This window comes from Mesocricetus auratus, unplaced genomic scaffold, assembly GCF_017639785.1.
Source record: "Mesocricetus auratus isolate SY011 unplaced genomic scaffold, BCM_Maur_2.0 Super-Scaffold_100676, whole genome shotgun sequence".
Lineage (NCBI taxonomy): Eukaryota > Metazoa > Chordata > Mammalia > Rodentia > Cricetidae > Mesocricetus > Mesocricetus auratus.
Window position 1 is genome coordinate 31,279,287 of NW_024429266.1, and position 27,919 is coordinate 31,307,205.

At 38.9% G+C, this 27,919-nt stretch overlaps 1 protein-coding gene across 4 annotated transcripts in view; it reads left to right on the plus strand.

The window, feature by feature from the left end:
• The window catches only part of Rabgap1l (RAB GTPase activating protein 1 like), a 508,921-nt gene that overhangs the window by 359,549 nt on the left and 121,453 nt on the right, over positions 1 to 27,919 (plus strand). Inside the window, exon 1 of one of the 4 annotated variants that reach the window (XM_040737901.1) lies at positions 22,023 to 22,922. The exons of the other annotated variants lie outside the window; for them this stretch is intronic. Coding sequence (XP_040593835.1) covers positions 22,755 to 22,922 — 168 coding nt within the window. The 5' untranslated portion in view covers positions 22,023 to 22,754. Of the gene's footprint in view, positions 1 to 22,022; positions 22,923 to 27,919 lie in introns of those variants that run through there. 4 annotated transcript variants of the gene reach the window in all.

Genomic DNA, 27,919 nt, shown 5'->3' on the forward strand with positions numbered 1-27,919 from the left:
AGACTTCTTCATCATCCCAGCAGAAGCTGTGCACTTCTCATTTCCTCCCAACCTCCATCCTATATTCAGTCTTATAAAGTTGACTTTTCCAGGAACCTGATGTAAGTGTGATGACAGTATTTGTCCCGTTCACTTAGCATAACTGTAGTCCTTAGGTTTAGCAGTCTTATTACTGTTACAGTGTGCCGACTCATTGCTTAGGACCTTTGGCTCAAGTCATCCATGTAGACAAGTGCTGCAACAGAGTCACATTTGGTTTACTCTTACTGTGGAGCCACTGCTTGCTACTCATAAACTTTGGTGTGTATGCTAATTTTTTATTTTTTAATTAATTTTTATTTAAATTAAGAACAATCTTATTTTACAGGCCACTAGGGATAAATACTGGTTCCACTGCCAGAGTCCCCATAGACTGCACAGGCCTCCCAATTAACACTCAGTAACCGATGGAAGCAGAAGCAGAGATCCACAGCTAAACACTGAGCTGACCTCCTGGAATCCAGTTGTAGAGAGGGAGGAGTGATGAGCAAAAGGGTGTATGTATGTTTTAAACCTTACGGATCCTCTGTACAGAAGGCCCTTTTATTATCCCACATGCTATTCACACCTCGTAACTCTCAGTGAAAGTTCCCTGCTTTTTTTCTTATACAGCAGGGGATTCTTAGATTGTAGGGAAATCAGTCTCTGTTTCACAAGTAATGCTTTTGTAGGATGAGTGAAAAGAAAGCTTTTTATTGAAATTATTTAAAGACTGTGTTTAAGATAGTTGTCCCAATTTTTAAACATGTTGCTGGTTGAATAGGACAGAGGTAGAAAAACCCAGAGCCATTATATGAACAAGTAATTGAATTTAGACTGCTGAACTCAGTGTTATAAATGATCATAAAATTAAAATAGTCTCTGCTCTTGAATAGCTACAATAATACTTGATTCCTAAGTTCTGCTAATTCAGTGTTCTTTCATTGTCTCTCAAATGTATGAAGTCATTCCTGAATGGCATGTAACGTTGTAGTCAAGCTCCATTTTACTGCAACCAGTCACTGTGTGTGAGCTCATCATAGAGAGATATTATCAGATGCCTTTTGTCAGAGGCTGTCACTACTCAGTAAGTTCTTGTGACAATTTTTAATCTGTGTGAGTTGCTAGTATTGCTTTTCAACATGAAATAGACTAATTTTGTTCATTAAGGTGTTGACAATTTGATGAGTTGCTTGAAAATCAATTGCTGTCATCACAATGGTATAAACCAGTCAGAGAAGGTGTAACTGAAACATAAATTTATTTATACTTGGTTTGTGCATGTTGATAAAAGGCTTGAATGTCTCCTTTTATTAGACATATAGCCACTAATACTCTGGCTTGCTGTTTCTCTTCTCTTGCTTTTCTTTGAATGTAAGACTTTAGTTTGGGGAAAGTTAAATTATTTTAGAGCAAAACCATTCATTTGTAGCATTTATAACATTGAGAACATTGAGAGGTATATTTTAATTTCTGTTTTAAGAGATAAAGAGGTACATGAAAAAGGAATTATAAAAAGGTAGTTTCAATAGATAGAATGTCCCTTTCTCAGATCCTGGTGCAAATGATTTGCCAGGAAGATAGGGGTCCCAACTCCTTGCTATCATTCAGACTCCAGTTCTCTCTCTCTCTCTCTCTCTCTCTCTCTCTCTCTCTCTCTCTCTCTCTCTCTCTCTCTCTCCTTCATATGCTCCCCCCAGGACATTGTCTTCATGTGCACATCATTCCTACATACACATCCCATTCAAAGGAAGAGGAGAGGAGCAGAGAGAACAGGAAGTTTCCATTTTAGCAAATAAATTACATATTACACTTTTATTTACATTCACTGAGCAAAGGTTTTGTTGATGGCCACAAAACTATGGAAGAACTAGGAAATATAGTCTGTCCCTCAGTAGTCATATGCCCTGCTACAGTTGTAATCTGTACAGTAGGAGGACCACATTTTTTTAGAGTATAGTTACAAACTGTCATAGTCTGCTGCACTAACCATTCAGTCTGTGACTAGTTTCATTCACACACAGATGCTTTCTCCAATGGAGACATCCCAAAACTCTGTTTAATTGCTTAACAATCACAGGGTTTTGATAACCTCTATGTCTGTGCTGTAAACAATGGAGTGGTCTAAAGGGCATAGACTCCTAGGAACAAGAAGCCACAGAATTACATTAAAGTTCCAGTTAAGAACAACTACCTGGGCCGGGAGGCAGAGGCAGGCGGATCTCTGTGAGTTCAAGGCTGGGCTGGACCGACAGCCTCCAAAACAATACATAGAAACCCTGTCTCGTGAAAAAAAAAAAAAAGAACAACTACCTGGGACATGGAGCTATGCTATTACCAACAATGAAAAACACTGGATTACTCATCAGAGTGTCTTTAACCAGCTTCTGATAAAACAGTATTTAACATGAACAGGAAATAGGTGACTCCACAGACAAGGACAAGAGTTAATTGAGCATTGTTCAAAAATTTCTGTGAGTGGTGGTGGTGGCACACTTTAATCCCAGAACTTCTGAGGCAGAGGCAGGTGAATCTCTGTGAGTTTAAGGACAGCCTGGTCTACAGAGTGAGCTCCAGAACAGAGAAACCCTGCCTAGAAAACAACAACAACAAAATGAGAAAATTCAAAGTTTACAAAAGTCAGATGCATTTCATGACATTCACTAAAGGGTAATTTCAGTCTGACCACTGCAGATGAAAGCAAGACCTTCACAACTACTACTTTTGCCATCCAAAAATATCCTGCCAGGTGAATGGCCTAGTTGAAAAACCAACCGTAGACCCCCAGCTCCAGACCTGGCCTTTCATGCTTTTAATCTGCACTTGAAGGCAGAGGCAGATGGATCTCTGTGAGTTTGAGGTCAGTCTCTCCACATAGTGAGTTCTAGGCCAGCCAGAGCTACATAGTGAGGTCCAGTTTGAAAAATGATAGAGATAGATAGATAGATAGATAGATAGATAGATAGATAGATAGACAGACAGACAGACATACACACATATATACATGGACATTTAGATAAATAGGAAAGAAACAAAATAAAGACTACATTAAAAAATTAAAATATGTGGAGAATTGTCCTCAACACAAATTCCAAGTGACTTCAAAAGAAAAACTATGAGGAAGAAGAAAACTAACAACTGTGGCCAAGAAGAGCCAAAGAGGAGGGGCATTCAGAGACTCCTGTAAGGATGAGTGTTCTGTGCAAGAAGCTGATATCAGGCATGGCAGGAGACACTATGCTAGATGAAGAACCTAGGGAGAGGAGGGAAGAAAAGAGATGAATTCTTGCCAGCTGGGGTCTGTGACCACTCAGCTGTGGAAGCACTGAGGGCAAACTGTGACTACAAGTTGGAACATATTGTGTTTTGTTGATGTTGTTGGGACTGATTCTTATTCACCCTGGGCTAGTCTCCAGCTTCAAATATAGCTGAAGATGGCGTGAATTTCTGATTGGTAGCCTGCTTTCAGCGATACAGGGGATCAACTCAGAACTTTGTACATACTAGACATATACTCCACCATTTGAACTATGTTCTCAATCTGGACACATCTCTTGACATGTCTTTGGATTGTCAAATCTTGCCTATTCATAGCCTTTCCCAAATTACCTTCCTTGGAGAACTGATTTGAATAATATAGATCATAGCATTTAGAAACAGCTAAATTCCTTTTTAAACTCTGCCTTGCTGCCTGAGAAGTTCTGCATATTCTTTACCGATTGATCTGGCTTCATTTTAAAGGCTCAGCATTGGAAAGCAAGCCACCAACCATTTCTTCTTAACCATTAAATTATATGTGACTCTCCCTTAATCATGAAACAGTAGAAGCCGATATATTTCAAATGTGATCCGTTGTACTCCCATTGTCTACATAAGCTCTTCAGACATTACTATCTTTTTTTTTGTATTTTGGAGGTTGAGAATATATCACAGTATTTCTAAGAACAGTATTGCCATCTCAGTGATTTCAGCATAGAGAATTAAGTTTTGTCCTTAGCTTAAGGCTAGTTTACTATTCAACTACCAAAGTAAATTCAACAATTTCTATAAGTTACAGAGAAGAAACCAAAGTTCTTCTCAGCACACTTGTTGCTAGGACAATACTTTGTTTTCATTTCAGAGCAAAGACAGTAAAGCTGTCTCTAGTCTTTGAAGACCTGAAAAAAGCAATTCACAAGGCCAGTTGAGCTCTGTAGGAGCTACTGAGCTCCCATAGGCATGTGCTCTCTCTGTCATGCACGTGCACCTGCTCCAGGTCTCCACTTTTGGGCAAGCCATGAGCTGTGCAATGGTTGCAGATGCCATGAAGCACCACTGCCTTTCCAGCAGCCTTCTGTAGATCTTAGCAGGACTGTATAGCACAGTAGTAAAGCTAGAAACCAGGGTGCAAAGGAGAGCAAGAGAAGGGACTGTGGTCTCCTTACCCCCTTTAGGTGACAGAAAGAGACCTTTCATTAGGCTCCACTTCTCAAAGGCCCTAACACCAGCAGCAGGGATATTGCTGATGCAGACTGCAACAACTCTTGAGTTCGTTTATCCCTCTCTTACTGTCTTAGTATAAGAGCTGCTTCTAAGTGTTTTATGTGGCTGATTTCCTTCTCTTTCCTAAACTAATTGACAGTAGCATGTATTATCCAAGGCTCCCAGAACAGTTTAAACAGCAAAATTATGGTAACTTTATTGTTAAATTTGGAAACATTCCTATTCTGTACCAAAGCCCACAGTGACTCAGCTATTTCTATGTCTAAAATGGTCTTTTCATTGTTCAGTGGCTAGTCCTTATGATGGTTATAGGCTAATAATAATCTTTTGGGAAGTATACTATTTGGTATCAGTTATTACATTCTCAAGAAGTCACTGTTCTTTTTTGTTGTTGTTGTTTTGTTTTTGTTTTTTTTTGTTTGTTTGTTTTACGAGACAAGGTTTCTCTCTATTGTTTTGGAGGCTGTCGGTCCAGTCTGGCCTCAAACTCACAGAGATCCGCCTGCCTCTGCCTCCCGAGTGCTGGGATTAAAGGCGTGCACCACCACCACCCGGCAAAGAAGTCACTGTTCTTAACTGGGTTAGATCAACTAAGTTATTTAGTGTGTGTAAACATGGATTCCAGGGAGAGAGAGAGAAAATAAACTACATTCAAGAAGGATGCATTTCAAAATGCTTTTATGTTTTCTGTTTCTTATATAACTATGACTTTTTAACTCAGCTTCTTTATTTATAAAATTACAACAAAGTTACTGCCTTGCTATAAGAATGTTCAGTAATTGCAAAGGGCTTGAACTGTAATTGAACCATACCCACCATCTGCTATATAGAAATGACTCAATTCATTCCCTAGTAAACCCACAGTTTACTTTGTTATTTCCCTGTGCAGTGTCTGAGGGAGAAAGTAGAATAAGTACTAAATTTATAAATGCCAAGGTGTTATTTTAGTTGATTCTTGCATGCTAAAAGAAAAAAAAAGTTCAATGGCCATGTGAAATTCTAATACTTTAAAAGGAAAAGTAAAAATAAAACAATGAATAGAATCTGTTAAAGCAAGAATCTTATTTATGTGTTCTTTTCTTCCATTATCTTATCAGAAAGTGTTTTTTTGTTTGTTTGTTTATTTTGTTTTGTTTTTTGCTTTTCAAGACAGGGTTTCTCTGTGTAATCTCTCTGACTGTCCTGGAACTGGTAGGCTAGGCTGGCCTCAAACTCACAGAGATTCGCCTGCCTAGGCCTCCTGAGTGCTGGAATGACAGGCATGCAACACCACAGCCTGGCAAGAAAGTGTTTTCAAAGCTGTCCCTTCTTTCTTTTTGGACCTGCACTAATAGCCCAGTATTCATAGGCAGAGTGATAATAAGTAAGAAGAGGAAGTCATGAGTAGTGATGCATGTTGTGAACTAATGCAAGAAAATTTACTGGGTTGCTATCCTCCAGTAGGTAAGAGAAGGCCTCTGTCAGCCAAGCAACATCAAAGCTGAATGGTACTCTAAATGTAATTATAGAAAGACCAAGGCAATAGTAAGTACCAAGCTCTAGGTAGGAAAGATTTTATATATTCAAGAAGGCCAGTGTGACTGGAGTTTAACGACCTAGTAAGAAGTAGAAGAGAAAAATTGTGGTCAGACACCCAAGTCCACAAGAACATATAGGCAAAGTATGGTATGTATGTGTGTTTGGATTCAGCAGGAAACCATTGCAAGTCTTAAGCAAGTAGAAATTTTCCTGATTTTTGCTTTTAGGACATCATTTTAATTGAGGAGTGCTGGTATATAGAATGTAGGTTGTAAAGGATGGCCCTAGAAACATGGAATCTAGTTGTCTTGAGGTTTCTATTGCTGTGGAGAGAAGCCATGACCACAGCAACTCTTTTTGGTTTTTCAAGACAGGGTTTCTCTGTGGCTTTGGAGGCTGTTCTGGAATTAACTCTTGTAGACCAGGCTGGTCTCAAACTCACAGAGACCTGACTGCCTCTACCTCCTGAGTGCTGGGATCAAAGGCGTGCACCACCACTGCTGGCTTACACAGCACCGCTCATAAAGGAAAACATTTCATTGGGGCTGGCTTACAGTTTCAGGGGTTTAGTTCATTATCAATATGGTGAGACATGGTAGCTTGAAGGTACGCATAGTGCTTGAGAAGTAGGCAAAAGGGAGTGGTCTTAGACACTGGTTGGTATCTTTAACATTTATTATGAGGCCTCAAAGCCCACTTCCATAGTGACACACTTCCTCCAACAAGAAGACACCTACTAAGCTTTAGCATATGAATCTTCATGAGACAGGACATATACAACACAGCAAAGAATGTTAAGGAAATAGACCTGATTGATTTTTGCAAGTGTAGGGAAATCCACTGAGTCTTTTGAAATGCATGGGCAATTGATATTAACAGAATAAAAACAAAAATTTGTTAATATACTCATGCCTATGAGAGTCCTAAATTAAAAGGAATTTTAGATGACTGAAGCTTAAATATTTATTTGTGTGTGTGTGTGTGTGTGTGTGTGTGTGTGTGTGTGTGTGTGTGTGTGTGTGTATTATGAAGCCAAGAATTCTGGCCTTAAATTCCTAATCCACCTCCACCTATTTCTGCCTCCCAAGTGCTGGGTTACAGGCCTAGCTTTGGTGCAATTATGCTATTCTCAACTTCTTTGAGAATAGTATTTTGGCTTCTATATATACAGACATGTTGTATTTGTCTCTCTGTGCTTGACTTTATAACCACTAAGCACTTCAATCACATTGCTGTAGATGACAGAATTTTGTTTTTTAGGGCCATGTTGGAGGTGTGTGTGTGTGTGTGTGTGTGTGTGAGAGAGAGAGAGAGAGAGAGAGAGAGAGAGAGAGAGAGAGAGAGAGAGTGAGAGTGATTTTCTTTAGATACTCATCATTTGATATACGCCTAGGTTGATGTCATATCTTGGCTAGTGTGAACAGTTCTACAAAAAACATTGTAGTGCAGATGTCTCTTCAGCATGCAGATTTCTATTCTTTTGACTGTATACCAATAGTGGATCATATGGTACTTCTATTTTTAGTGTTTCATTTTTTTGAGACTGCATAGTTTTTTCCATGATGGACACACAGATTCATATTTCTGCCAACAGCTCCACTTTTTCCCACAGTTTTACCAGCATTTGTTACATTTTTAAACGATTTATTTTTAATTTTAAGCTCTGTGTCTGGAGGTATGTGTGCATGAATACAGGTGCACTTGGAGACTAGAAAAGGGCTTCAGATCACCTAGAGCGGGTGTTGCAGGCAATGGTGAGCTATCCAGCATGAGTGTGGAGATGGGAACTCTGATCCTCTGAAAAAACAGCAAGGAATCTTAATCACTGTTAATTTTTTCTATTTCATAGTTGCCATTTAAACTAGTAAGGTGACATTGTACTGTGGCCTGATTTATATTCCCTCTATGTCTAGTGTTGTTGAACTTTTCTGTATACCTTTGGCTATTTGTATGCGTTCTCAAGATAAATGTCTATTTATGTCATTTGCCCATCTTTAATTGAACTCTTTGGTTTTATTGATGTTGAGTTGTATGTGTGCTTTATGTATCCTGAAGATTAATTCCTGTCTGCTAATTACTTTTACATTTTTTTCCATTCTGTAGACCCTCCTTTCTCTCTCAATTATGTTGTTCAGAAGCATTTTAATTTGATAGGATATCCTTTGGTCTTGTGTAAATATGAGGCCATGTACAAAAAGTCTTTGTCCAGACCATTGTCCTGAAGCATATCCCTTTTGTTCCCCTCTAGTGATTTCAGAGTTTCTGGTGTTGTGTATAAGTCTTTGATATAGTTGGATTTGTATTTTTTCATATAGTGAGACATAAGAAGTCCTGTTTCTTCTTTATATAGATAATCAGGTTTTCACAGCACTGTGTGTGTGTGTGTGTGTGCGTGCGCGCACACACATGTGTGCTGTCTCTCTCTCGCACATGTGTATATATGGGTGTACATGTACATGTGTTTGGGCACATATAGAGGTCAAAGGTTAACTTCAGGAGTCATTCCTCAGGTGGCCTTTACCATGCTTTATGAGACAGGGCCTGCCACTGATCTGGAACTCACCAATTAGGCTGTAAAGCCCAAGGATCTGCCCATCTCCTCTCCATGCTGGGTTACATTCTCAGCTCTTCTGTGTGCTCTAGGTAACTAAACTCAGGTCCTCACATTCACATGACAAGCACTTCATTAACTGTCTTAGGGTTTTTATTGCTGTGAAGAGAGACACCATGAGCACGGCAACTCTGAAATGAAAGCATTTTAATCAGGGCTGGCTTACAGTTCAGAGGTTTAGTTCATTGCCATCATGTTAGGAAACATGTTGTTATGCAGGCAGACATGGTGTGGAGAAATAGCTGACTGTTCTACATACTGTTCTACAGGCAGTAGGAAGAAAGAGTCACTGGGCCTGGCTTAAGCATTGAAACCCCAAGCCCACCCCCAGTGACACACTTTCTTCAACAAAGCCACACATACTCCAACAAGGCCACCCCTCCTAATGCCATTTCCTAAGCATTCAAACATGAGTCTGTGGGGGCCATGCTTCTTCAAACTACCACACTAACTTGAACTATCTCCTTGGCACTATCTCGCACCATTGATTAAGGAGACTCTTTTCTCAAGTGTATATTCTTTCTGTCTTTGTTAAAATCACTTGGCTCAAATGTGATTTATTACTTGTTTAGGCTCTCTTTATTGGTTCATTTTTCTCCATCTATGTTAATATTCCATCACTTTGGTTGTTAGTGCTCTATAATGTATACTGAAATTAGGTGTGATAATTGCTTCCAGCTTTGTTCTTGCTGAAACTGCTTATGTCATGTCTTTTCTGTTCCTGTATTAATTTTGTAATTTTGTTTCTAAGCCTATGAAGAATGTCATTGGCACTTGATGATAATTTCCTTGGATAATATAGACTTTTTGACAGTATTATTCCAGTTCATGGACATTTTCTCATTTTGTATGTGTGTTCTCCTTATTTTATTTCACCAGTGTTTTGCAGTTTGTATTGTAGAGACCGTCTAGTTCCTGAATGCAATTTATGACTGGTTTTGTGTTTTTGTTAACTATATAGTAAATTTTGAATTATGTGACCATTATCAATTTGTTACAGATTTTAATAGTCTTTGGTAGAGTCCTTAGGGTGGGTGGGTATGTATATATGTATATAGTATGTATGTATATAAATCATGCCATATATAAGTAAGGGCCATTTGAGTTTTTCCTTTACTGTTTGAATGTTCTGTTTCTTTCACTTGTCTTTTTGCTATGGCTAATGCTTTTGACATTTTATTAAGAGTGGTAAGGATGTCATGTTCATGATCTTATAGGGCCAATATTCTTTTCCAGTCCAAATGATGTAAGTTAAGAATTTATCATAGATGGCTGTTATTGTGTTGAGGTGCATTGCTTATATATTGAAATTTTGGAGGGTATTCATCATAAATCATTATTACATCTTATCAGATGATTTTCCTGTGTTCTCTGAGATCATGATATTACTTTCATCCTTCATTCTATTGCTATAATGTATTACATTTCTCCACTTATATATTGAAACATATTTACATCCTTGGGATAAATCAGCCTCATGAGTATGTGTAATCTCTTTTAAATGCTATTAAATTTACTGATTTGATAATATTTTCCTTTTTGTTTGTTTTCTATATAAATTTTATTTAAATTAGAAACAATCTTATTTTACATACCAATCCCAGTTCTCTCTTTCTCCCATCCTCCCATGTTCCCCACTGATCCCTCATCCCATCCCCCATCCACTCCCCAGGGAGGGTGAGGCCTTTCATGGAGGATCATCAAAGTTTGTCACATCATTTGAGGGCAGGGCCTAGGCCCTCCCCTGTGTATCTAGACTGAGAGAGTATTCCTCCATAGGGAATGGGCTCCAAAGCCCAGTCGTGCACTAGGAATAAATACTGGTTCCACTGTCAGAGGCTCCATAGACTGCCAGGCCTCCTAACTGACACCCACATTCAGAGGGCCTGATTCTATCATATGCTGGTTTCTGAGTTGTCAGTCTGGGGTCCATGAACTCCCCCTTGTTCAGATCAGCTGTTTCTGTGGGTTTCCCCAGCCTGGTCTTGACCCCTTTGCTCATCACTCCTCCCTCTTTACAACTGGATTCCAAGAGTTCGGCTGGCTTAGTAGTTGCCTATGAATATATTCTTCTGCTTCCAACAGCTACTGGATGAAGGCTATAGGTTAGCATTTAAGGTAGTCATCAGTCTCATTATAGGGTAAGGGCATTTAAGGTAGCCTCTCCATTATTGCTTAGATTCTTAGTTGAGGTCATCCTTGTAGATCTCTGGACATTTTCCTAGTGCTAGATTTCTCTTTAAACCTATAATGGCTCCCTCTGTTAAGGTATCTCTTTTCTTGCTCTCCTCTATTCTTCCCCCAGCTCAATTTTCTGATCTCTCATGTTCTCCTCTCCCTCTCCTCTCCTCTCCTCTCCTCTCCTCTCCTCTCCTCTCCTCTCCTCTCCTCTCCTCTCCTCTCCTCTCCTCTCCTCTCCTCCCCTCCCCTCCCCTCCCCTCCCCTCCCCTCCTCTCCTCTCCTCTTTCTCCTACTCCCCCCAAGTGCTCCCAGTTTTCTCAGGAGTGTTTGTCCCTTTCCCCTTCATTGAGGGACCATGTATGTCTCTCTTAGGGTCCTCCTTGTTTCCTAGCTTCTCTGGAGGTATGTATAATACCATACATGAGTGAGTGCATACCATGCTTGTCTTTATGTGGCTGGGATACTTCACTCAGGATGGTTTCTTCTAGTTCCATGATAATATTTTCTTGAAAATATTTGCAACTGTATTCAGCAAAGGTGATTGTCTATATTTTTCTTTTTTGTCATATTTTTTCTGGCTTGGGTATGTAGAATGAATTAGAAGGAGTCTCTTTTATTCTTTCTTTAACATCAGAACCTGTTCATAGAAAATTTATATACTTATTTTACTATTTCTTTTGCTTGACAAATTTAAATCAAATGATTAGAAAGCTTGTGGGTAATTGTTATAGGAGATTCTGTTATTCATCAGGTTAGTAAAAGGCACTTACAACTGGGTTGACATTGCTCTTGCACTTGGGATTGCTTATTTGTATTTCCATCATCATTTAATGTGTGATGGGAAAGATGACATCAAGGCAGGAAAAAAATGAGTATTTAATGTTCTGTGAAGCATATCAGTGATCGCAGATTAGCTTATAGACCCTTATTGTTTCTGTGTAAGGTTTTGGATGAGGCAGGAGGTTCAAGAGGGCATGAAAATGGATTACTGGGAAATAGGGTTATTAGAAGAATTACTGACACTGTGTACAGATAAAGGGTTACTAGCATGGTGGTAGCTCAGGAGATAGTTCAGGTCCACAGACACAGCGTGGTGGAGCCTCCAAGGAGAACCAGAGCCCACAAGGCCGGGATGATCTCTTTTCTACCTTTTTGAAGTTGGGGGGGTGCATCACAACATGATCCTGTATCCAGGAACTCTGATTCCCAGCTGGAGGCAGAGAAAGGGGTGGGAATTGGCGTGGCACTCCCAGGTAATATATCCTAGTACCAAGTTGGGAAGCTTGGAATCTACGGAGTCCCAGTAGGATGACTGTAAGTATGTGAGAATAGGCCTGATCATTCTTATAAAATGGGGCTTCCTCAGCTTTAAAATTTTTTTAATATATTCTTAACTGGCCATGGTAACACATGCCTTTAATCCCAGCCCTCAGGAGGCAGAGGCAGGCAGGTCTCTGTGAATTTGAGGCCAGCCTGGTCTACAGAGCCAGTTCCAGGCTAGGCAGTACAACACAGAGAAACCCTGTCTCAAAACACCAAAAACAAACAAACAGAATTAACTAGGCAGTGGTGATGCATGGCTTTAATCTTAGCATTCAGGAGGCAGAGGCAGGGAGATCTCTGTGAGTTTGAGTCCAGACTCAACTTTTGGAGGACAGGTTCCAATGCTACAGAGAAACCCTGTCTCAAAACCACCCCCTCCAAAAAAACCACCAAAATTTTAATATATTCTTTATATCTGGGTGGAATCCTATGAAGTCGCATATTGATTTTTTTTCTTTAATCAGTGGCTTTTAAGTCCACTTGAATCTGAGCACTCAGAAAACCCAAGAAAGAGAACTGGAAGTTCTAAACCAACAGTGAACAGTTCACTAGAGCTAGTTCCAAACAAGCCTGGGCTGTACAGTAAGACTGTCTGAAGAAAAAAAAAGGATATTTACCTGGGAGCATTTAAAGAAAAATAAGTCCTGTACTCCATTCTCAGAGAGTTTACTCAGTAGATCTTGTGTGGCCCTGGAAGTTTAAAAAAATCCAATGGTCCTAAGTCCAAATATTGAAAAACTCTTCTCTAAAACTGTAGATTAGGGAAAATTTTCCAAAAGGAATCCTATTATTTAACATTTTAAGTTAAGTCTTAATAGCAGGGTGGGATGGGGGTGAGGTTAGGATCACCGTGATGCAGACATTGCTCCTTGACATAGTCTTAACTTTGCTCTGATGCACTTGTCATGTCTTTCAGAGCCAAGATACCATAGTCCCTCAATATTTTATAACTGTTAAGTCCACCAAACAACTTTCTTGGATCCAACCTGTTTAACTCTACTTCCTTCATTATTTGAACAACTCAAAATAAATGTCAAACACTGTTTGCTTTAATTGCAGCTATTGTTTGTTTACATGAGAGGAGAAGCAACTTTCCTCTTACCATTCTAAATTCTTGGATCAGGAACATGCAAGAAAAGATAAAAAAGAGAAAGCACTGTTTCTCAGCCTTGCATCAATTGTAGCAACACCAGAAAAACATGTAAATGTTTGTCACATGGGATCATTTATAAGGAAGTGAGAACTCAAAGGAATGCTTAAATTCAAGCATTCTCATACTGAATTTGATGAGCAATGGAGAGCTAAAGAAAAATTCACCAGGAAAAAGGTATGAACTAAGACTGGTAAATTCAAGAAAAATTTAGCAAGGCCCATTCAGTAGGCTGTGTAAGCATCCCCAGCTGTACAGTAGTGATGCAATGTTCCATTCTTAGAAAGGACCCCTTGGCTGGGTGGTGGTGGCACACACCTTTAATCTCAGCCCTGGGGAAGCAGAGTCAGGTGGATCTCTGTGAGTTCTAGGCCAGCCTGGTCTGCATAGTGAGTTTCAGGACAGCCATTTCTTGTTACACAGAAAAACTCTTTCCTAAAAAACTAAGGCGGGGGATAAAAGAACCAACTGGTGGGAATGTTAACTTGCTCCAAGATGTCAAAACATCTTCCAGATGTCTCATAATACTTCAGTCTAAATTTCATATTTTTGCTAACATAACCTGAACCTCATCACTACCTACATGACTTCAGTCAAACCATTTAATGTTTGTAAGCTCAGATAATCTATGAGTGAAATGGGCACAGTTAATTATTCAAAGTAAATGTATTGATACATATCAATTCTGTGGAATAGTTCATTACCATTAATAATTCCCCAAGGGAAAAAGAATAAAAGGTATCTATACTTTTAGTTACTTGATGCACAAGTTGCTATATTAAACCCTACTTGGGGGAAGGTGAGGGGAGCCTGTCATAAATAAAAGAGCCCATCAAGTAGGAAAGGCCCCCATGTCCTCTGTACTCATGTGTAAACTATATTTATGTGACATAAGCTGTGTCAACACTGAGTGTGGACAGCTGCTATACTCACAAGGAAGGACCAGGAAGTCATCACCAACATAAAAGAAAATTCACCTCTACTCTTACTGTATTTTTTTTGTCTTTTTGCTAGCTCCGAATTCTAGTGACTCCATTTGAAGCTGTGAGTGAATATGTGTTGGTAGGGTGGCATATAAAGGGGCTGTACACTCTATTACAACTTGGACTTGTCCACTTTAAAAAATGAAGGTCTCCATCTTGACATGTTCATTTTGCAGAAACAAATTCACTTGTAATACAGGAGTTGACCCATATAACTCCCTTACTGAAAATATTATTTTTCATTGTGACAGCTGTTAAACTAGCTCTGGCTTTCTATGCAGCATGAACGATATCAGAGATTGCTGGTGTAATGGATACTTGGAGATGAACCAGAAAAGGTTGAAGCAAATAATAATTTACAAGATTAGTACAATGCTCATTATTTTACACAGTTACAAAACACATGCATTAAAGTAAGAAGGAAATGCTAGTCTAGCTTAGAGGATCACAGACTAGCCTAGATTCTATGGCATTTTAATCTGATCAATTTTAATTTTTAAAAACCTCTTATAACATATGTTTGTACCTTATGCTCAAGCATGAAAATAAATACCAGATTTATATACATTTCCCAGGAAACATAATTTTAAAAAACTGAGATAGTGTTCCATTTCATAATTATGTCAGAGCATGGTTTCAAGAAAGAAACTCTTGTGTGAATGGACTTTGGCAGAGCTTCCAAGCCTATGAAGACTATCACTTAAAACTTAGATGTACTGTATTATCAAAAGTATATTTCTTAAAGTGACTATTCTGAGGCAGGTAGTGGATCTCCTCCACCCAGGCTCCTTCAACCACCCAACAGTTATCAATCTTAGATTCTTTCTGAGCAGACGGCAGGTACAAGTCCTAGATCAATTCTATGCAGGTAAAGAATAATTGTAATAAAACATTTTTTAAACAAGCTAATTGAAAGATAACAAATGCAGGAAATACTGAATTTCCTGCTGCATATATGTACTCTTGTATCTTGTCTTCCTGCAGATTTCATGCTTGTGACCAGTCACTTATCTGTTATCGTGATTTCTTCATCAATAAAAATATATGAGCCCAAGACATCGTCTTTTATAACTCTTTTGTAAGATCTAGAGTATTTTTTTCAATATACTCAATACAGTGGGCAGCACTGTATTGAAAGACATCATCTAAACACCTGTATACCTGAGGCAGCAGGTCAAGGACTGTCAATAATGGTCACAAAATCAGCCCACAGGTGACCCAGTAAGAATCAGGGAAGATTAACTTACAGAAAAGAAATTAAGTCTGTCTTCAGATAGTGTAATTAATGTCACATGGTGTATGGTGTAGACTTACCCTCTCATATAAGACACTTTACTGTAATGGATCTCATATTAAAGGCTCTAACCAAAAGAAGACTAGTACAAAAAGAAATTTTGAGAGATGGGTAAGTTTATGATGTTGATAGTAATAATTGTTTTAGAGAGATACATTTATGGCCAGATATATTGTATTCCTTCAAGTACCTAATACTGTGATAAAATACCATGACCTAAAGCATGGGGAAGAAAGGATTTATTTCTCTTGCACTTATATCTCCTAGTCTATTATTTAAGAAAGTCAAGGCAGGAACTCAAAACCCTGGAGGCAAGAGCTGATGCAGAGGCCACGGAGGGGTGCTGCTTATTGACTTGCTCCTCATGGCTTTCTCGGCCTGCTTTCTTAAAGTACCCATGACCATTTGTATCAGGTGGCACCACCAGCTGGTCCCTTTCCATATCAATCATCAATCAAGAAAATGTACCAGTCTTATCCACAATATGTATAGGCATATTTTCTAATTAGGCTCCCTCTTCCAAATAACTCTAGCTTGTGTCTAGGTGACATAAAATTATCACATACATCAAGTTATATACATTATCTACAATTTTGTGTATACCATTGATATCTTAGTGTATATATATGTGTGTGTGCATATATATGTGTGTGTGTGTATATATATATATATATATGCGACGACTAACTACAAGTTTCATATTTGTAACTCTACATTGCTCTTCTAACAGATGAAAAGTATAGTAATAAAATGGCTGCCTCCTGAGCTACCTGTCAGTGCAAATGTTTGGAGCAGAGACAAGTCAAGTGTCTTTCAAAAAGAAGCTATAGGGCAGTTCTTCCATTAGTCAAGACATCACACTGAAGATGGATGTGTCAAGTTCATCCAGAGTATTCTCAAGTTGCTTTGGGGAGGGCACCATTCTCTTCTGCTTAAAACAAGCAAAAACATTAACAATATAATAGCATCCTTCATCATTTTGCCTTGTCTTACAAGAGGTCAGAGATTCCTGAAAAAGAAAACACACACACACACACACACACAAAAGCCACATAGTCAAGCCCACAAAATTTCTAAGGAATCCCTTTTTCTTTCAAATTCCTATGGATTTGTAACTTTAATCGCCTACCACAGTGCCAGTTCATTATGTTTTATCATTTATTTTCTGCTCAATTTCTTTGATATATGAGTTAGAAATGTAAAATAATGAGACTCATTTCCCTGTGAGATGACTTGTAAGCTCAATCTCATAACATTTAATTTATGCCTTCTTGTCAAGTACTTGAATAATCCATGCAATTGTAAGCAGCATCTGATCCGTCTTCTTACACCAGACGCATGTAGCTCAATGTTGGGTGGAATTAAGACTTGAATGGAAGAACAGTGCTGATTGTGTGGGTTTTTACAATGTTGAGAGACAAGGACTCCTCAGGGTGTCATCTTTGACCTTTGATCTGATTTTTGGATCTCAGGAAATTGTCAATTTCTGAAGAAATCATCTTTTAAAAAAGCAGTCAGACAAAAGAGAAATAGCTAAAGAATAATGCTATGGCACCTTTACTTCCCATAATGTAGACAAAACAAGGGTGGTCAGTATGTGTCTTCAGAGTGAGCCAAAGGCACAGGTAGTCTGGCAATATTTTATCAGTCTTTTGTGGGCTCTTTTTCTACTCTTAAATATGCCTGGAGTTCTCTTTACCTTTCTTAATCCTAATCCAAATAAACACAGCACTTAGAACATTTTCTCCTCTGTTATGACTCCTGAGTAAGAATGAAGAAAACTACTAACTAATAAGTACCCATCATGTGCTGTGTTCTATAAAAGATTCTTTTATATATGTAACTTAATACATTTTCATAGCATTTTGGCCCAGTAGTTGATGTTACCATATTATTGAGACTAAAAGAGTGTTGAGGAGAGAGGGGGGGGGGAAGGAGGGAGGGAGAGAGAGAGAGAGAGAGAAGAGAGAGAGAGAGAGAGAGAGAGAGAGAGAGAGAGAGAGAGAGAGAGAGAGAGAATAAATAAATATAATCAAGAGTTGGAGACATGGCTTGACCAGCTCTGGGTTTCATGCCCTGTACTACAATAAAGTGATGGTGCTGCTGCTGCTGCTACTATAAATGTAACTAAAAGATGGTGTAATAATCAGTACCTTATTGTTGTGTTCTTAGAGATATATTTAATTTCAGTACTTACCTCTGAAGGATTAGACCAGTCCCACTAGCCTATTTCTGTTTCCATCTATTGTAGACAACAAAGGCATACCTACTTAATAGTATACAGTGTTTTTGTTTGTTTGTTTGATGTTGGGTTTTGTGTGTGTGTGTGTGTGTGTGTGTGTGTGTGTGTGTGTGTTTGATAAACCCTGTTGTATCTTCCTCTTTGGATACATGAAAGTAAGGGATGCTTTTTCATTTTTATAACCAACAAAATAATAACCTAACATTTTCTTTTTTAATAACCTAAATTTTTCTTTAATTTCATGTTCACAATTGTAGGCCTGTGAATTCAGTCAAGTATGCTTTTCATTTTATAATGTAAATCTTTTTATGTCCTGAGCATGTCTGGCAGTCATGACATAGCAGAATGGCTCATACAGAGCACTATCAAGTACAAGATTCTAATTAGGACTTCACCACTTATCTCAGGATTTTATTTCTGTGAAGAGACATCATGACTCTTATAAAGGAAAACATTTAATCAGGCTGACTTTCAGTTCATCTCCATGGCAGGAATCATGGTGTCATGCAGGCAGACATGGTATTGGAGAAGTAGCTGAGAGTTCTAAGTCAGGATAGGTAGGCGGCAGGAGGAGAGAATGAGATACTGGGCCTGGCTTGAGTTTTTGAAACTTCAAACCCCACCCCCAGTGGCACACTTCCTTCAACAAAGCCATGCCTCCAATAATGCCACTCCCTATGAGCCTGTGGAGGCCATTTTCATTCAGATCACTGTATTACTGACCACTTGCTTTCCAGCAGACCAGAAAATAACACTTCTAGTCATTGCACTATGGCTTTGGGACCATTGCTGGCCCTCTCCCTTATTCCCCTCTCAAAGGAGTTAGAGAGTACCACATTCAAACATATGATTCTGACATGAGGATTCTTTGAGCTAGATGTGAAAGGCAGATGTAAGACAAACTCTTTGCCTAAAAGAGGAGCATAAATGCCCCTTGTGAAGCTATTCTTGCCATTCCCTATATCAGGAAGGAGCTAGCAACGTTAGGGATGGAGATGAGATGACATGGACCATTTACAGTATGGAGTGTATTTAAAAGCCTTCTAAGTACATTTACCTACATTAGTTTCTCTATATGTTTACCATCCTGCAATTTGTCACCCAGGAGCTCAATGTGCTGTTCCTTTACCTTGTTATTTCTCTGAAAAACAAATTTGCTCTTTGTGAAGATGGTATGCAAGACCAGGATCTGCCACTCTTCCACTCTTCTGAGCACCTTATTCCTCAGTGCATCCATGTGTCCATACCCTGCAAATGTTGAACTTGTGTTGTCCTGCCTGTGGTCAGATTTATTTGCAGAACTTTAGCAGAGAATCTAGATGGATAAAGGTTTTCCTTTTCTGTGAATAATTAATCCAAACTCCCTTGTTATCATGAGGATATTTCTTAGAATTTAAAAAAGAAGAAAAACCTCTATTATGGTAATATAAGAAAATTTAAGAAATCATTTATTATGAACTAGTTAATATAGAAGTTGCTATTCCAAGTTTTTGAACAACTATATAAAATTCAAATCTTTTTTCTTAATAAAATGTTCTGTATTTTGTTACTGACTCGCTTGAGCAGTAAGTGAAGTATTGTGGGCTTGGAAGACAGAAGAAGAAATTCTGAGATGACTATTGTTCTTCTATTTGCTTTAAAAATTCCCAGAATCCAATCTTCCACTTACCTGAATGATGTTCTAGAATAGTTATTTTTCTTAATATTGACAAAGATTTTTGTCTGAAAGGACAACTGAAAATAGGACTAAGACAAAATTATTAACTGAAGGCAATAATAGTGGGTTTCTGAGGAGCAGCATGGTAAGGAAATTTGGGAAACTAAGATCTATAACCATCTGTTAGAATGACTCTTATGTAGTTTTCATCAAATGTACTAAAATATTTTAAGCACTTTGCTTGCTGATGCTATACTTTAATTATTGAACTTACTACTTAAAATTTACTTTATAAGCACCAGATCCAAACCATAGAGTTCTACAGTGATTTGATTTACTTTTTACTTTTTTTTAAACCAGAATCTTTTGGGGGAAGAAATTTATCATTTCTAGTTTAAATGGGAAAATCTTAAATGTCCGAAGTATTCTTTGATACCAAGTCATTTGAGTTGAAATGTCTCCATATCCTTTATAAGAACGATTAGATGAATAAGCCTGGCATGGTGGCATACATCTATAGTTCTAGAACATGAAGGCAGAAGCAAGAGGAGCAAAAGGTCAAGGCCAGCATACACATAGAGAGGGTTCAAAGGTAACCTGGGACATGTAAGACTCCTTTTCCAAAAAAAGTTCTGTAAGCTAAGAAGTCACTGAATTATTCTTACTCTGCGCCACAAAGTTTCTGGGTTCTGAACTGTGTGTGACAGTGTTCTTCACATTCACCTTCAGGAGTACTGGCTTACTGTTTTTTCAGGCACATGGGTGTAGACATGGTAAAACTAAGACACTCTGTGTGTGTGTGTGTGTGTGTTTATGTGTGTGTGTGTTTGTGGAGCGGGGGAGGCCAAGAACTTCTTCCTTGTCTCCTAGTTCCATCACAATGTGTCCCTTCCTAGGCAGCCCAGTAAAGGTTTCCTCTAAACCTTAAAAGCTAAAATACACACAAACACACACACACATACACACACACACACACACACACACACACACACACACCACATACACTAGATCCAATAATTTGCATTTTAAAATTTGTACTTTAAAAAATTTTCTGAAGCCGGGCGTTGGTGGCGCATGCCTTTAATCCCAGCACTCGGGAGGCAGAAGCAGGCGGATCTCTGTGAGTTCGAGGCCAGCCTGGTCTACAAGAGCTAGTTCCAGGACAGCCTCCAAAGCCACAGAGAAACCCTGTCTCGAAAAACCAAAAAAAATAAAATAAAAATAAAAAAATAATAAAATTCTGTTTATATGAATTTTTATTATTTAATTCCTGAGATTATGGTTGATTATATAATTTACTACTTTTCATCCCTTCAAACATCCCTATATCTCTTCTTCCTCTCTTTCAAACTCAGAGTCTCTTTTTTCATTAATTGTTATTACATACATAGTGTGTAAACAAAAAGCCTTGTACATGTCAGGCAAGTCTTTTACCACAGCAGTACATTATCAGCCCTATGTTTGTGAGTCAGGGTTTTGCTGTGTAGCCCAGGCTGGCCTTGAATTTGTGATCCTCCCGATTCTCAAGTGCTAGAATTATAGATGTGTATCACCATTCCCAGTGGAACCTTAGGATTTGTTTTGTTTATTTTTTTGTTTTTAGTTTTCTTTGCTTAAGATTTTGGAAACAAATCAAACAACATTTTGTTGAAGGAGGCAATAGATCCCTTCTTGTTTTCCCTGTAATATAATTACCATCGTTATTTTCTCTCTTTTATTTGGATTACAAATACATGTCAGTAAGTAAATTTTTATTTGATTACTTCCAGATTTGCAGCTCTTGTGTGATAGGCTGGCCTCAAACTCAAGAGATTTACCTGCTTCTTCCTCCTGAGTGCTAGGATTAAAAGCCTGGCTTGGAGATTTACAAATTTTAAACCATGGTTAATTCCTAATATTAGCAGCCTCTTAGGGGAAAAATTTTATTTGATCAGAGATGGTCAAAACTGTATTTTGTTTTGTCTGATAAAACATCAGGATTAAATTGCTGTGTTGAACTGCTATTTATTAAGGTCTGTGGCATATGAAAGTTATTTTGTTCTAAGAATTTCAACTTTAATTATTTCTAAATAATACTTTTAGTATTACACTGTAGGTTTTTTGTTTTAGCATATTACATGTATATAAATGTGACCAGCCCTCCCAAGGTGCTGTGTTGCTTCTGGATAGCCTGTAATTACAAAAAGTCACAGTATTTTCATAAACTCTCCAGCTTGAGGGTGTGTCACTTAACTGAATGCTGGTGCATGCTCCTCTGTTTAGAGTCTGTCATTTTACCCTAACACTGATCTTGTCTGGAGATTTGGGTAACATGACAAGGGTTGGATCTTCCCATTTTAAACACAGAATAAGATCAGGTTTCTCTCTGTTCTTGCTAGAAAGCAATGAATAGGATCAGCCTTTTAGCTGTCTGTCTGTCTGTCTGTCTGTCTGTCTGTCTGTCTGGTTTTCCTGTGAGCGTCACATGTAAGGAGAAGCTAGTTCATCGGTCTGTGCATTTGGGATTCAACAGCATAAACTGTCAGACTAACCCTGATTGAAGGTGGACTGGGAAGGGAAAGCCTATCTGTCCAATGGCTCGCCATTGGCTTCTTATTACAGCATTCTCCCCTGAGACTCACTCTGCATGCTCATTCACCTACCTCCCCCCTCTGCTCGCTCCCCTTCCTTTCTTACCCCTTCATTACTGATTCACAGCTAGAGGCAGCACGGTGGCAGCAGCAGCAGTAACGGGGCAGCAGCAGCGGCAGTGGCAGCCACAGCAGCAGGCTGCTTGTCAGGAATCACGGATTGCAATGAGCTCATCCTTTTCTCCTTGCAGCTTCACAACTGCCCTGGCTTCCTGGCTACTGCTACTGCCGCCTGCTCATACACAGATATTCTCTCTCTCTCTCTCTCTCTCTCTCTCTCTCTCTCTCTCTCTCTCTCTCTCTCTCTCTCACACACACACACACGAGTCATACATGCTAGAGCACTCTGAGCAGCTTGCCCATCTTTACATATGCATCTGAACTCTTCCTGCTCCGCTCCTGGCCATTTTTCTGGGATTCTACTGCTTTTGCCATTTTTTATTTACATCAGCCTTTGATTTCATTCTCCAGTCTACTCCAGGGCTTATGCAGAGTTAATAATTTAGCCGAAATGTTTTTCTTGTGGCGACATTAGCTGACAGTTCCCGTCATAGACCATCTTGTGCATCCTCCTGGGGAGTCATAGGCTGGCTCCCCTCACTGCAGTTGTTAGGATTGTGGATGAGAGCTCCAGCTTTCTCACTCTGGATCCCTATTTACTGCTCATGGAAGAAGGGGTGCCCTGCCCAGCCCCAGCTGCTAAGCTCACACCTCCTGTCAGGAAGTCCCAGGACATGCACGACGAGAGGAGCAAGCTGGTGAATGAGTATGCATGTCGGGTGCTGGAACTTCTGGGGATGGGGCATCGGCTGTTTGTGCCTCGGCTTCTGGCGGTGAGCTTGTTTTCATTGAACTTCATCTGTAGAGAATGTGTGTAGTCCTCTGTGAGAATGTCACTCTGGAGGCTTGTGGGTCCCTGCTTTCTTCCCTTTCAACCTTTTCTACTGAGAAGGAAAGGCTGAGTGGCCACTGCTGTGTAGCTTCCTTGAAGGCTGGACCATGCCACTCCTTAATTGACTATAAGAAATTATGGCTGTTTCCTCAGAGTCCAGTGTCACAACAGTGGCACTATTTCTGTGACAAGGGGAAAAACAGATTTGCAGGCTGCGAGGCTCAGCAATGAAGCAGAAAGCCCCAAAACTTGATGTGGGTATTCTGTTCACTGTATCCCTAAAGGGTTAAATTTTACAACAGAAATAGCCATCTATCTAGACTATGTGTGGCTGGCTTTTCAACCCCACCCCCCCAACACACACATGATTGCCAATTGGATTTGGGCAATGAGGATTTATTACCTAAAAATCCTTGGGTAGGAAATGGCAGGTTTCTCTCCTGGGGTGATTGAGCTGTATTTCTATAAAACAACAGACAGCTACTGGTTCTGTTCTGTGAGTCTGAGAAGTATGGCTTGTTTGTTATTTGATTTCCTGAACAAGAGAAAAATCATCTTTCCTTATTTCCTACCAAGGGTTAAAATTAAATACCCACAATTGCTATGGCAGGGTTTCTCTTCAGTGGTTCCAGAGCTGTGCCTAGCAACTGTTGGGTGATATAATTGGTCCACAGTAGTCCTATACCATCATTTGATAATTGAAAAAAAAAATAACCCAGCTTTGTCTGTTTTATAGGATGGAGTTTTAATGCTATTCCAGATTCATATGGTTCTCTAAGATGCATATCTTTTCAGCACAATATTTACTAGACTGTATTTAGTCCTCACATCTCTTCCTCCATTTCTTCTGTCTGATCATAACAGACATTCTGTAGCCATGTGTATGAGAAATTTCCCACCATGAAAAAAGTCTGTTCATCATTGTAGGATGAAGTTAGGTGTGATGAGCAGGATACAATTATAGGGAGGTTATTTGAAAAACATAACAATTCCTTTTCCATGTAGTGAAGAATTTTTAAAAGCTGAGTATGTACATATGTTTCAGTGCCTCAGTGAAACCATTGCTTTCCTGATTCACGGTTTAATTTAAAGGGAAAAACTGAAAGATCATACTATATTAGAAACTAGTTTTGTTTTATTTTTAAGTTTGGAAATCTGGACACTAGGAATTGCTAATATACATTTAAACAATTTCCTTGTATCTCTGAGTGTTTGCATAACAAATCTCCATATCTTAAGGACTACTTAACCACCACTTGAGGGCTTCTATTGTGACTTCACAGTCATCTAGTGTAGCCTGTTTGACATTCACATTTTCAGAGTTTCGAAGTAAAGCAAAAAATGATAGCTAAGAAGATGTCTCATACTTATATCTGTACTAGAGATAAATGTAAACTTCTAGTTAAAAAATTTAATTGGCAATAAAATACACAGTGAGCTGGGTTTCCGAACTTGAAATCATAGTGAGGTTACATATGTCTCTATGTTGCAGCTGGACAAATCTGGTTGCCAAATGAGGTATCCAAAGTAGGTGCTTCCTCAGGATATTTTGACCTGTATATTTTAGAGCCTAGCCAATAGTGCTAGCTGTATGTCATGTGACCAGCATATACTGAGCTGAGTATGTGGTCATTTGGAAATCTCTGGCTTCATTGTACACTGTTATCCTCGAAAGACTGTTGATAGAATCCTGGTAATATGTGGCTTATATTTGGGTAAATCTATATTTAATATAATATGGTGGCTGTGAACTGGAGTCTGCTATCCAAGAAGTTACCACTCAAATTTATCTTATATACTGAGGAATGGGTGGGTGGGTTCGGGTGCTCAGCATATGTTGCTGTACTGACTGATGGTTCAGGATTGATGGCTGGTCAGCTTAGGTGGTCCTAAGAGGCATTCTGCCACATGAAGTGTCGTTATGTTTCCATTTCCACTCAAGAGGACAAGACTGACATTTAAGACATCACTGCCTTTTTAGTCATGTTTTAAACATGAACACATAGAAACATTACGGATCCCTTATTTTACTTTAAAATATCACTAAATTTCTTCATTATAAGTAAGTTTTTCAAAAGGTGAAAACCAAGCATAGCTGTGCTTGCCTGTGATCTGGGCACTCAGCTTGTGCTACATATGAGTTCCAGGCCAGCCGTGCTACAAAGTGTCTCATTTAAAAAATAGAAACAAAACCAAGCAAGTATGATTTTTCCAAGCAGAGTTGTAGATTTGAGCGCTGCGCTTTGTTTGTTGTTCCCATTTCACAGAAAGACCATCAAAGAACTAGAACATGAGGTTTGTGTGACTAAGAGACCATTGATTGAACTGGGGTTACACATTTCGAATCTGTGTTACTTGTCCCTCAAGGTATATACAGTGAAGAACAATTCCCCTTGATAGATCAGGTACAAGTATTTTGTTTTAGATATTAACACAATGCATTAACTCCATGTGATGACTTATCCAACAGGCTTCTTTATTGGAATTAAAATACCCAGACAATGGTAAACATCTTATAAATCAGTTTAACAACATTTCCCCCTTCTAAAGGCCTACAAAAGTTGGGGGAGGGTAACTAGAAATCCTGTTGAATATTATAACTGAAAGGAAAAAGACTAGTTAGAATGAGAACAGTGAAGAGGAGAAAAGAACCATGCAAGTTTCCCCCTAAATACTCACCTAAAAGTTGTTACTTAGTAGAAACCTTGAGGAAAGAATTTTAATTGAAGAGTACTTAGAAGCTAAAGCTCAGATGTTACAACTATTTCCACCCAATTTGCTTCTTTAAAAAAAGAAATGCAAGAAAGAAGTCACTTGAAAATGTGTTATTCTTACACTGAATTTTTCAGTGGGAAAACACTTTCAAAGTGGTGTCAGCGTTGGCTTATGGCCAGAGGTTGTGTGCTGCAAGTGAACTTTGGCAGGGTGAGGAAATGCTTTTACTCTCTTCACAGTCAGAATTCTTTTTTTCCCCCTCTAGGATTTTTCTTTTTGCAATCATGTAACACGAGAAGTTATTAGCATGTCATTATATATTAATGTTAGTGTCAGCTATAGCTTCAATTCTGAAATTCTGGATATGTCCACTCCACAGTGAGTTCAAAGAACTTCCAGTAAGATTGAGAGGGTGTGTGTGTGTGTGTGTGTGTGTGTGTGTGTGTGTGTGTGTACATGTGCCTTCAAGCAAATATTCCAGCTGTCCATTTAGTAACAATTGCAATATTTCATTTTGACGAATTTTCTTATGCTATCAAAATATGTTCTAATATGTTCTTAGTTTGTAGACTCTTCTGAAATATTTGTTTTAAGCAAAGGTAAAACACTACCAGAGACAGGATGTCTCCTCCTTTTACCTCTGTCTCTAATATCCATGAAGTTTGCTCACTGAAGAGAGATTAAAACTTTTTAAAAAGAGGCAGGGGCGCCGGGCGTTGGTGGCGCACGCCTTTAATCCCAGCACCCGGGAGGCAGAGGCAGGCGGATCTCTGTGAGTTTGAGGACAGCCTGGTCTACAGAGCAAGTTCCAGGACAGCCTCTAAAACAATACAGAGAAACCCTGTCTTGAAAAAAAAAAAAGAGGCAGGGGCATCTCTGTGAGTTGGAGGCCAGCCTAGTCTACAGAGTTCCATGACAGGCTCAAATCAATATACAGAAACCTTGTCTTGAAAAACCAAAATAAATAGATAAATAGATAGATAAATAAATTCCAAATATTTGCAAAGTATAAAGTGTCTATGCCTTAGCTGTAGAGGGAAAATCTCTTAGGTACAGTTGTCAGAAAATGGGGAGTTAGTCCTGTAAGCTTACAACCTGCTTATGGCATTACAAAGGCATTTGAGGGAACACTTAATAGTAATAGAGGTCTCTTAAAGATAGAAAATTTGAAGAAAACCCCTTTGGAATCAAAGCAGGACTTTAAGTTGTCTTTAGAACACACAGGATCAAGTTTTTTTATTTTTAATTTGTCACTTTATTTTATGTGTTTGAGTGCTCTGCATGTATGTATGTCTGCATGCCATATGCATGCAGTACTGGCTAGCAGAGCCATCCATTCTCTGGAACTTGAGTTACAGGTGATTGTGAACACCATGTTGGTGCTAGGAAAAGAACCCAAGTCTTTTGCAAGAGCAACAAGTACTCAACCACTGAGCCATCTCTTTGGCCCCCAATGGAGGTTTTTAAGTTCCCTTTGCTTAGTGGCATATCTTTTTATCATCCCAGTAAAATTAGTTTTATTGAAATCCCAAAGAAAAATATGAATTATTAGAGCTGAGACTATAGAATGTTTTTATAATGAATGAATGAGAGAGAGAGAGAGAGAGAGAGAGAGAGAGAGAGAGAGAGAGAGAGAGAGAGAGAGAGAGAGAGGTTCAGGCTCACATGTATGCAGATGTGCTCACTAATGCATGTGCACCGTGGAGGAGAACACCGGGGTGTTCCCCTTTGTCATTGTCTACCTTATTTCACCTCACTGAACCTGGAGCTAGGTGGGCCAGTCAGCAAGCCTTAGTAGTCCTTCTGTCTTTAACCCCTCATAGCACTGTAGTTGTAGGTGTGTGAGCCATTCGTTATAGCCAGCTTTTTACATGGGTGCCAAGAGTCAGGCTCAAGTCTTCATGTCTGCATTCTCAATACTCTTACCACTGAACAACCTTCTCTAACCACTAGCTTTCTTTGTGGAATTAAAACTATCAGTGAGTGTAGGCACACAAAATACCATTATATAAGAATATTTGAGCATAGCAAAGTTAACTTAACAAATCATTATTCCTTATGTTTGTTTTGGACTTAATAATGTATTTATATACCTTAACTTACTTCATTTTCAAGGTGGGAAAATGTGGGCAACATCACAAGTTAGCCAGAGTTGAAATTAGAATGAATTTAATGTTTGCAATAATATTTGATGCCACTTATGTCATAAGTTCCTTCCAGAGA